At 45.5% G+C, this 11,284-nt stretch overlaps 1 protein-coding gene across 2 annotated transcripts; it reads right to left on the bottom strand.

Annotated features, from left to right (window-relative positions):
• Nucleotides 1-705: 705 nt before the first annotated feature.
• On the bottom strand, nt 706-9,824 carry ADAP2 (ArfGAP with dual PH domains 2). Of its 2 annotated transcripts, XM_068913793.1 has the most exons (10): nt 9,517-9,824; nt 8,352-8,482; nt 7,569-7,660; nt 7,356-7,441; nt 6,878-6,987; nt 6,065-6,211; nt 5,221-5,304; nt 3,760-3,822; nt 2,385-2,462; nt 706-1,774 (listed from the first exon to the last, which is right to left on the bottom strand). In XM_068913793.1, the coding sequence occupies exons 1-10, from the start codon at nt 9,602-9,604 to the stop codon at nt 1,556-1,558; spliced, it is 1,098 nt and encodes a 365-aa protein (XP_068769894.1). In that variant the 5' UTR covers nt 9,605-9,824; the 3' UTR covers nt 706-1,555. The 2 variants fall into 2 exon arrangements, with proteins under 2 accessions (XP_068769894.1, XP_068769895.1); XM_068913794.1 differs by lacking the exon at nt 2,385-2,462 and having other exon boundaries at nt 9,517-9,761.
• Nucleotides 9,825-11,284: the final 1,460 nt, after the last annotated feature.

Consider the following 11,284-nt stretch of genomic DNA (forward strand, 5'->3'; position numbering starts at 1 on the left):
CCACTATTGCACACACACACATACAAAGTTAATCTCACTAATCCCTGCACATATCAGCACTTCCTCATTTCTGCAGAAGAGGAGAACTATTCTGGGTATCTCAGACTGGCTGGCAAGCATCAGCAAGAGGTGACAGCTTTACCAGAAACTTAGTTTGCAAGACTTCCGCTTGATTTGCAAACTAAGGCAGTATAAAAGAGAAGAATCAAATATCTGAATGACTGGCTGCTTGGCAGAATCAAACCTTACACTCTGTCCAGCAAGAAAAAGCTCAGTGCACTGTATCAGCCCATGTAAATCTTCACTAATTTCTGCATGGAACAGATTAAGTGGCACCCGATCAGGAGGCATTCACCCTCCACTTCCAGTGCTGGTACTTATTCACCGAGTGTCTTCAAGCAGGTCACTGAAGATAACACTTTTAAAAGTAGCTTCTGCCTTTCAGTCCCCATATTAGACCAACTCATTAAGTGAATCTAGAACCCAAAGCTTCAGCTGGACTTCCCGGAGGTAGGACAGGTCAGCATATCTTCATCCTGAACTCATAATGCCTTGGTTGGGGCACCCACTATCCAGCTTTGCTTTGGAAAAATTTGATGTTCACACGTCAGATCTGCCAGTTATAGAAGAGTCAAATAGCAGAGACTGCCAAAAGCAAGCAGCTAGGGGTATTTGTCATCAGATTGAGTCCATTACAGTATCCTCTACAATTCAAACATGACTTTTATTTCTATAATTTCTGTACCAGAAATACAACACTGTAAAAGACATTAAACCCACTGAAAACAACCCTGTCCCTGTCTGGAGAGGAGCTGCAGGCAGGTGGAGCACAGCTCCTGAGCTTTACATGTGCTCAGTGACTGCCAGAGTATGCAGCCGCTGCTTGGCTGTGCTCCTCCCACAGTAAGACATCCAGTAACTCCAGCACAAATTGGCATTTTAGGTCTATCCGACAGGACACTCTGCATCTTCCTGGTAGGTGATGATCTTTTTGCCTCTTGGTCACGAGTTGTATGGACTCAAGTAACGGATGATCATGTTCACCAACAGGATATATGCCACGTGCCAAACTGTCAAATACATCATCCTACAGGATGTATAGGCATCCTCTTCTGACCTCAGACTGAGGCCAGAGCGGGAGGATCTGGTATAACAGCACCTACAGGGGTCCTCAAGGAAATGCATGTCAGTCTCTCCTGGCGTCAGAATTTCTCTGCTGACCTTGCCTCTTTTTCCATAAGACAGCGCTGGCTGGTTCATCCCTACCTCAGGCGAGGAAGGCTGCCTCCTCTCAAAAACAGACAAGGGAAGGAAGAGAGAAGACACTTCATGCAAGGTTCTGCAGGGACACAGATCCTTTCTAAACATCCGTATCCCCCTCTAACTCATTTCTCTACTGCCCCTCTTCTTGTGCCTGCAGCTGTTCAAGGAAGAAGTCCTCGGTACTAGTCACTCACTGCAGGGCCTTGAGCACTATCCTTGCCAACAGAAAGAGGCCACAGAGCAGCGCTGAACAGAACCCAAAAGTGCAGTTCACTGCAACTCTGTGCTAGTCTTAGCCTGTCAAAGGCTGGGCAAGGACTCCATTCAAAGCATCTATCCACTCCCTCTGCTCCCTGTCGTTCTCGCATATAAACACAAACTCTCTCATTGGTGTGACCACAGTGATCCCCGGTTTCCTCTTCTTCACTCGGATTCCCTGGGGAAAGCCAGCTCGTACTTCATATCCCTTATCCGTCGTTCCAATAAAAACATGGCCCTGTTCAAATGCATCCTAGAAAGAAAGAATCAGAAGACATCCATTAGCCAGTTGACAGTGTGGCTCCAGCAGACATTGTTCCATCCTTTGGCATGGAGCAGGAACTGCGGACCCATGGAGGGGACACTGATGACAAGGAACAGAAAACACAACAGAGCTTTTTTGTGCTCACAGGCATTCTCCAAAGAAAGAAGTAAGGACCCATCCTTGCAGAGCTGGCTGGTAGGTGTTCAGAAGGAGCATGGCAGGATATTCTTGGGGTGAAACGTGTTAGAAAGTGTTAGGAAGCATTCAGAGTTAGGAAGCACAATATAGGGGCTCTCAAGCCTCTGTTATTAGTATTCCCCTAATGTTACATACACACCTGCAACACGGGTGGGAGTGAGTGGACTATAAATTCTCGTGGCAGGTGCAGTGATTTTTAAAAGACCTAGATCTTCCTCACAGCTACTAGGAGGGCTGGAGTTCCCAAATTGCTCTGCTCCAAAGAGATCCACCAACAAAGGAGACGAGCTCTTGGGAAGCACCTGTCTCAGTCTTGCGCAGCCACTGGCAAAGTGGGGTAAGAACAGCACTCCCCACTCCATGAAGGGGCTTGTGGAATAGTGAAGAACACTCTTCTTACCAGTGGATTTTTAAAGTAAATCAGGATCCTCTCTTGAGAGTCCAGGCTGAACCAGCGCACCTTAAAGGCCTCCTTCTGCTGCAAGGAGATGGCAGAAGTTCTTTAAAGACCAAGTCCCAAAGGAGAGTTCTACCTATTCAGGGCAGACCCCTCAGCTGCTTCTCTGTCTCCAAGCTTGAGTTCAGTGTCACTTTAGCACCATAACTGGTAATAGGTGACTCACTGCTATGTGCAGACCTCAGCTCCCTTCTCTCTGGGTTCACACTAGAGATTTGTATTCAATGACAATCCTTTAGGTGAGGCAGGACAGTTTGGTTCTACAAGCGATCAAACTATCAGGTTTCAGAAAGTTGCAGCAAATGGATTAACTGAAAACACTGCAGAGAATGATCCTGGGCCAGTGGCTGTCATGAAGAGTGTGTGCAGGCCATTTCCGTATTTTGGTTGGGGGTTGTTTTTACAATTTAAGTTTTAAAAAGTGCTAATTCTATCAACTGTGCTCATCTGAGCATGCCCTGATCTATTCACTCCTCTGATGGATTAAGGGCCCTCTTCTAGGGCTCACTGCAGTTTGAGCAGAATTTAGGCCTTAAGTGAAAAAAAAAAAAAAAACCAACAAATCATCTTTCATGCTGTTGGCTTTGAGCATGCTCTATGCCAGGACCTGCAGGAAGATCTTTTGGGACGCTAGCACTAACTTGGGCCAAAAAAACAGCATATATTCAATATCAGCCTTTTACTACTGAACTTTTTAATGGGACTTTGACTCAGAGCTTATTCAGTGGAGAGCAGGACAAGAGGCAGCAGTGTTCAGATAAGACCTCAGATCTTTCTCTCCTTCTCCAAGCAGAGTCTGCACTCTCCCTCTCCCATTCTTTTCCAAGAAGTAGCAGCCAAATACTCTCCCGCAAAAAACAAACTAAACCATAGACTTCACTGCAAAGTAGTCGCTCTATCATATTTCCTTGCTGTAAACAGATGTGACTTCTGTGCTACCAAGTTTAAGAGGGAAGTAGGGGGAGTCAGCATGTGATTTTCTGTTCTACAGAGTGCTGCCAATTCTAGAGCTGCAGTTAATGGGCGTACGATACAGCAACCCATTTAGTGTTGCATAATAGCACTTTGCGTTTCCACTGTCAGTTAATTCATCTTGCTTACTTTTCAAGGAGGATCCTCCTTCCCAGTCTTATTTTCCATACAAAATTAAACAGAATTCCAGAGAACATTATAGGCTAGAATATAATCTCTTTTATCAACCCAGGAAGCAATTAGTCACTCAACAAATCATTTACTACTAAACACCACAGCATTATCAAATATTCTCCATCTGGAAGAATCCTGTTTGCCTACTGCCAAGTATGTAAGCTGAACCTACCTTTGGTCCCGTTTTCTCCATATATCCTTCTTTGATATAATTTCTTGTAATCCTGGGTATGAGCTAGGAGAACAAAACAAAAAAAAAAGTCAGCCATCTCATTCAGGCTCACTTTTCTGTTCTGTTTCTGTCAAAGCAAATCACCATCAATTTTGGCTTTTGGGGCTTGGGTTTTTCTTTGGCTGCTCAGTAAAGGGAAGTTTGAAATAAAAAGGAACCTAATGTTTTGGGTTTTTTTGAACGATTACTCTTTAAAAGGATCACATGGAGACTTTTTGGCCTCAAATGTTGACTTCCTTTTTGCAAGTTATCTACAGGGTGGCCAGGCCTTCTACCTCTTCTGTCCATTCCCAAGGCTCACGTACTAACTTGGGCTATAAGCTGGCTGGCTGTTGTCTGGTTGCTCTGAAAGAGATGTTAATTCTACCTACCTGTGATCAAAGTAGAGGCTATATTAAGGTATGCAAAGGACATCCGAATCAAAAAAAAGTTCAGTGATGCCCACCGCCTGGAAAGGAAAAACCTAGGAGCTGTGGCAGAGCATCTTTGTGTTTACTTGAGAAACTGATATTGCTGTCAGGCAAGGTGATGATAAACCAAACCAGAGTAAGAGCAGACCCCCAAATTAGAGTTTTTGCTTCCTTATGTTGGCCATTAAAAGACTTTCCTTCATTTCTGTCTCTAAGGGAACAGAGTAATAAAGAATATTTGTGTTGGCACTAATAGAGAAATTGAACATTAGTGATCAGAGGTGTCACTCTTCTTGTTATCACAGTTTGTGTAGTTAAACCCAAATATATTCCAAAAAGCAGGCAGAGATTTAGCTTGTATGTCCAAAGCCCACCAGAAGGGGGAACAAAGGTTAAGGACGGTAGGTTTTTTATCCAGAAATTCATCCGTGTCTAGGTGTGCAAGTAGAAAGAGCTTCATATATATCAAATAACAGGGAAAAACAACAGCACAGTCTCCTAACAGAAATTATCAAAGTTAGCATTACGGAATTACGCTCTCTAAAGTTGGCTCTCCATGCGTTTCTTGTGCAACTGTTTCTATGCATCTGTTCTGCGGATGTATTTTTACCCAATGCCATTACACAGTCAGAGTTTAGCAGTGCAACTGTTTCTATGCATCTGTTCTGCGGATGTATTTTTACCCAATGCCATTACACAGTCAGAGTTTAGCAGCAGTTCTACTCAAACCTATACCAGCTTCATATACCGCAAGGCTGCTGCCACCAAATCATAGCCTTCTTCTGGTGAGGCACACCAGAAATCGGGCACTGTGCAGGTCTCCAGGAGAGCCTAGGATGACAGCCTCCTTTTCCCAGAGAAAAAGTGTGACTGCCGTTGGCATTTCCAAAACCACATGCTGCTGTTTGAGCATCTGGCTTCAGCAGAAGCGAGAAAATGTTTTCTCATGCTGTGTTTGCACATACTGCTTCAAGCCCTGTGTGGTTCTCACCTCAGGCTCAGGAACAGCTGGGAAAGTCGTTCTAAGGTAATGGTAACGTGCTGCCCGAATGGCATTGAACCAGTCAACGATCTCCTAGGGGAAACAGCAAATGCAAACATAAAGAGAAGAATAACACAAAGTTATGAGTGATGCCTCTCTAAAGAGCCTTACTCCCTCCTGTGACTTTGCAAAGATGCAGTTTCTCCCCAAGGGGCAGAGTGTCAATGACTCATTCCAGACATCTGAGAAACACTAAATCTCCAAAATAATTTTAAAATGCCCCTCCAGGAAGGTCCCAGACATCCGTGGCATGTGCCCTTGGGGAGTCACCCTGTTCTGTGTACACACGCTTTTTCAGTTAATTCAGTTATGGATCGTTTAAAAACTTTTGTACCTGGAAAGACTTGAGAACTACGGCAAGGGAAAGATGAAGAATCTAAAAAAACCTTTAGACATTCTTCTTTTTAAAATGATCATGCTTTAGGTGGAAGTAGTGCAGAACAACAATGCATTGAATTTATGGAATATCTTCCATACGTGTCAAGAAGGCTTCAAATAATATAATCACTGAATAGTATAAAATCATTAGATAAGTATCTTCCAGAGACTTATGTAGGTGCCCCACTGAAGCCTTAAGACTATTCAGTGTGTGAAGCTGAATATATGCCCTCGCAGAGCAGGAGCAAGATGAGACTAACTATAGTTACTGATGTCAAACTCTGCAGCTTTCTATATTCTACAAGTCCTAGCGATTTCAAATAAAACCAGATCCTGCAGAAGCAGGATATCTCTTCCAAAATACAGATCCAACATCTGAGAATCTTGTTAATTCCAAAATCTCTCTAGTATTTACCTTTCCACTTTCGTGATAGACAAAAAGGTTCCTCGTTTGACCCTCTGTGTTGTATGTGATCTGCAGCCCATGAGCATGTTTGATTTTCTCTGTCTGGAACATCGCATTCAGAGTCTCAATGCTGATAATGGCTTTTGGACTTTTAGACTGTGGAATGAAAAGCATTAGTGTATTAAAGTGCTCTTAGGGAAGGTAGTGGACCACAGATGAACTGTATGAGAATTAGATCCCTAGTGAGCAGAAAGCCAGAATCCTAAAGTATCTGCATATCAGATCGACCTGAAATATAAAGCCTCGATTATCTGTGTCACATAAAATTACTTACAAAGAATGACTGCCTTTCCTTGACAGCGCCGGGTGGCTGTTTGAGAGGGATGTTTCTGAACTGCAAGGGATGGTTTCTCTCTCCAGCCTGACAGTTGGAGAGCAATTAACAACACTCTGCCATGGAAGGGAGACAGGTTGGAGATGATGTTGCAGAAGTTGCTGAGAGAATATTTTGGTAACATAAGGGGTAACAGCTGCCAACAGACCTCTTCTTCATCTTGGCATTCAACTGCCAGCATCCCTTTCCTTTGTTCACTAAACAAGGAGGCAGCTGTGGAGCTAAGATGAAGGATAAGGAAAAAGGGCTACACCCAAAAGAGCAATTGCATAAGATACCACAGATGTTAAGGGGGAAGTATCTGGGATGCTCCTAACACAGGCTGCCACAGATGGAGTTATCTGTGCTGTTATTTGCTGGTAAATAGCAGGGTCTGCGGCCGGATGTTGACCAGTTTACCTATGGCCAACTCTGGCTGAGGAACTCACTTCTTTGGTGTAGTACTTCATCACCCCTTCCCCTGCTGATAGAAGAAATCGCCTCATCTGGAACTGTCTGCATTCCCGTCCGCGCTTCCAGAGGAATCCTTCACGGCTACCTGCAGATCGGACCAAGACAAGCGTCAGAGAAAAGCAGCACAATAGCAGGACCATGTATCTACATAGTGATGTGCCACAGAGTTTCTAGTCTCTTTCCCATCTGAAAATTTTCACCTCAAATGAAAAAATCAGTGGAGAGCTAGAGAACTGTAAGATCACATGCATGAACTAAAGGCTCCTTGCACTTGTCTAAAGTGCCTTTTTGGGAGCTTCTTCTCATGGTTACAGTCTGAAAAGCAAGGCCTGCACATCTAACAGCTCAAAGATGACAAGCCATCCTTAAATGTTTATCTTCAAAATTGCAAACAGAGCATTGTGCTGTTGCCCTTAAGGTTAACACCTTTCCCCTGGCAATCCTAACTTTTACCTGCAGAACAAGGATCTTGGCAGACCTGGGTGGCAACAAATTCCTCACGCTCATATTTAGCTCTAATCCATTGTTCTCTTAAAACCCTGAAAGAGAAAAACCATGGATAAAGCTGATTTGCCTCAAACCCATTTTCACCAACCAACCAAAGACACATGTGGAGGGAAGAAGGAATCCAGTAGCTCTGTGGCAGTGAATAAACCAGCAACTTACAAGCAGTCTTTGGACTGAGGGATGTAGTAGTAGGGAGGGACTTTTGCCTCATATTTAGCTTTGGCACAGAGATTCCCATGATTCTTCATAAACTGAAATATAAAAGAAGTTTCCATTAGGCAGACAACTACAGAATCAAAACTGCATCATTAACACAAAATGAAACTTGGTTCAAAGGGAGCCCTGCACTTTTTGCTCAGTCCTGCCATGACTCTCCGTGTATCCTTGCATAAGTTTATAAATTTCCTTTGGCACTACAGCTTGCACTTTTTATGTGGCTGACCCTTTTAAAATCTGTTTATAGCTCTGAACCAGACAGAAGGGATCACAAGATTGTGGTTGTTGATTAAAAGAACAGGAGAAAATGAAAAAAGATACTTGTTTATGATCTCCCTGTACTATCTTCTCCTTGCCCTAAACTGCAGATTACTTCATTAACACAATTCAGTAGAAAGGTGAGAGGCTGAACCAACACTTAAGAAGGGTGTTTTGATTCCTAAATAGAAGGTACCATCTGAAAGTACCTGCAGGCTGTAGAAATACAATGTGCAGTTACCATGTGCTACATAAAAATACACCGCAGGCTGTTAGAAACACAACGGCCTTGTACTGTCATTTGAGCAAGCAAACACATAAAGTCTCCCTGTTCACCCATGGAGTTAACTTGGCTCTGCGCAGCTTTGTTCCTCTGTCCACGGTGGATAGCATATGAATTGCAAGACAGAGAAGATTACGCTGAAACGTGGAGGAAAGTAAGTGAATTCTTGCTTTATCCTCCCATACCTCTATGAGATCGTTCTCCCAGAAGTCAAGCCGAAGGGATTTGACCCTGCTGATCTGAGGAAGGTTGCGATGGATCCCAGAGCAATTCAAACAAATGAATATTCCAAGTTTGTAAGAAGCCCACTCTGTATCTAGACACAAACACAAAGAATACGCTGATATATGGGGAAAGGCACAGCCACGGGCAAGGGCGAAAAAGCACATCTGATGCGCAGCCTAGGCTTGAGGCATCAAATCCAGTCTCAGCGTTTGCAGTGATAACTTCATCGCGCTCAGAGAAACTTCAACTTGCTTTCACCAATAGAGAACGTGGCCCTGCATTTGCAGGCTTTTCCACTATTTGTTTGCACATTTGTTTAAAAATTAATGCGTCTGTGCAGGCAGCCTAGTAGTGACGTAAGAGCTACTTCAACGGGGATGGCTCTGGTTACTGAAGTGACCGTGGCAGGATGTTGTGGACAGCAAGCGCTACTGAGTGCAACCCCCCAGAGCGAGGACCACGAGCGCCCAGCGCGAGCTCCTGCTCTCGCCTGCTGCAACCTCCCCTGAAACGGCCTCGACAAGCCGATCGCGAGAGCCGCTGCCGGTGCTCCGGCGAGCTCGTTTCCTTCGCCTGCCCCTTTCACCGCGTCTCCCCTATCACCTCAAACAGGAGCTGCTTGTCCTCTCTTTCCAGCCGCTGTGGGCTGCTGCTTATCAACGGCTCGGCACGCAGAGGGAGGCTCCCGCCTCAACGGGGCGCGGGACAACGGCTCCTCCGCCGGCTTTCCAGCGGGCTCGGCCGTGCCCTTCCCCGCGAGCAGGGCCACCAAACCACCTCGCTCGCTCTCCCGCGCGTCGTCGCCGACCAACAGCTCCGGGGAAGCGGCTGGCGAGCGGAGGCCGCTTCCTGCGCCGCGCCGTCCTCTCCCCGTCCCTCGGGCCTCGCTCGCAGGCCTCGTCCGGCGCGCGAGGGCACGAGCCCCGCCGGCCGGCCGCCCCCCTCCCACCCCGGGGGAGCCTCCCGGCTCCCTTCTCCCGTCCCAGAAGCGAGAGGCGACGGCGGTGCCCGCGTTGGGCGAGCGAGGGGCGCGGGCGGCAGCGCCCTCGACGGCGGCGCAGCCTGAGGGGGTCCCTGTCAGGAAGGGGTGGGGGCGCGCGGAGCCCCCCCTCCCCCCCGCCTTACCGGCCGCCCCGCAGTCGGCGCAGCGCTCGTTCCCGGCCGCCCTCAGCAGCTCCAGCAGCGGCGTCTTGTTGCGGTCGCGGTCCATCATCGCTGCCGGCGGCTCTGCGGGCGGGAGGCTCCGCGCCGGGTGGGAAATGAGGAACTGGAGGGAGCGCGGCCCCGGCGCCCCGTCCCGTCCGTCCGTCCGTCCCGTCCCCTCCCCGCCCGTAACGGGCGGCAGCACCGGGGCGGTTACAGCAGGCTGCTGAAGGAAGGCGCCCTCCTTCTGGGGGGGGGGGAAACTGTTGTCAGACTCTACCTTAATTCTCACTCTCTGTGGGGAGAGATAAAATGGAAGGGGAAGAGATCTGCAATTTAAAAAAAAAAAAAGAGGTATTTAAACACCTTTCACTTAGAAACTAGTTTCAGAGTTAAGTTTCTTACGTTAGTAAAGCGCTAATCGTGCCGTTCTTATTCAGCAAAGTTTAGGCACAAACTTGGAGAAGATTTGTCGAGCGACTCAGTTTGCGGAGACGTACTTTTTAGATAAAGTTATAGATGTATTCTCAGTTAAAAATACTGAAGCAAACTTGCCCTTTTTAGGCCCCCCTGCCCCCAAATCGCACAGGCGCTTGATCGAAAGCAAGTGCCAGTTGTTGTTGGGTTTTTTTTGCCAGTCATGAACTTACAGACTCTGTAAAATAGAAGCAGCTGCATGACATTGGCAAGAGGGTTATTCATATATACCACGTTTCAGTGAATACTTTTGGTTTTGTTAAAGCTCAGGCACCAGTTTTCTTTCCTTTCCTTCAATAATTCCCAAGAGTCTTGAAGCAGATGTTGATGTTTTGGAAGAAAAAGTGTTTTCTGCTCCAAACAGAAATTTGCTTTTTTTCTAGCGTTATATTTGCAGACATGGGCAGCATAAAGTAGTAAGTATGGCCCGTACTATTGCAAGAAAACATTTCGAATCCAGGGTAGGCGATTTCTGCAGCAGGGGAAGGGATCTTGTGAAGCATTTCCTTTTCAGTTCAGTTAATCAAAAACAGCCAGAGTTCTTCCCCCGGCCCCAGGGCAGCTGGTACCATATAGGAACATGCATTCTTCGGGCATACAAGAAAAGAGAGAGGTGTGATTCCTTGCTTCAACTTCTGGTCTTTTATAAGCTCTTAATCCTAAATTGAAACTTTTTAAGTTTCAGACTCCTTAAAGTTATAAATAAAGTAGATGTTCGTACTTGATGCATAGAAATGCAAAGCTGCTACTCCAGTCTTATCATCAGGAAGTGAAATACTTGCATTCCACCTTACCTTTTGGACTGGTTATTTTATCATTATCATCACTGGAGGGTCTAAGAAAAAACATTCTTAAGGAAACTGTTAGAACAAGAGAGTTGACTTCAAAAGAAGATAAGTTGCCTCCCATTGCTTTCTAGTTTGTATTTTTTCTTTTAAATTACCCACATATTTCCCAAAATAATAAAGTAGAAACAAGCTGCACAGTATGAAGTATTATGTCACTCCCTCTTGCAATCTAGCTAGATTAAGGTAACATTTAAAAAGCAGTGAACAGACACTTTTTACTCTTATTTATTATTATTATTATTATTTTTTTTTTTTTACACAAAACTGTACAGGAATCACTTAGACCACTGATACAACTCATTAAGATGTTAACAGCCACCACTTTAGTTTACTCTCATTGGATATTCTAGCTACTGAAAAAGTAAGCTATGAAGAAAACCATCCACAATGCAGAAGCTTAAAATAATTTACTGTTGTTTATAAAT

This window comes from Struthio camelus, chromosome 19, assembly GCF_040807025.1.
Source record: "Struthio camelus isolate bStrCam1 chromosome 19, bStrCam1.hap1, whole genome shotgun sequence".
Taxonomy (NCBI): domain Eukaryota; kingdom Metazoa; phylum Chordata; class Aves; order Struthioniformes; family Struthionidae; genus Struthio; species Struthio camelus.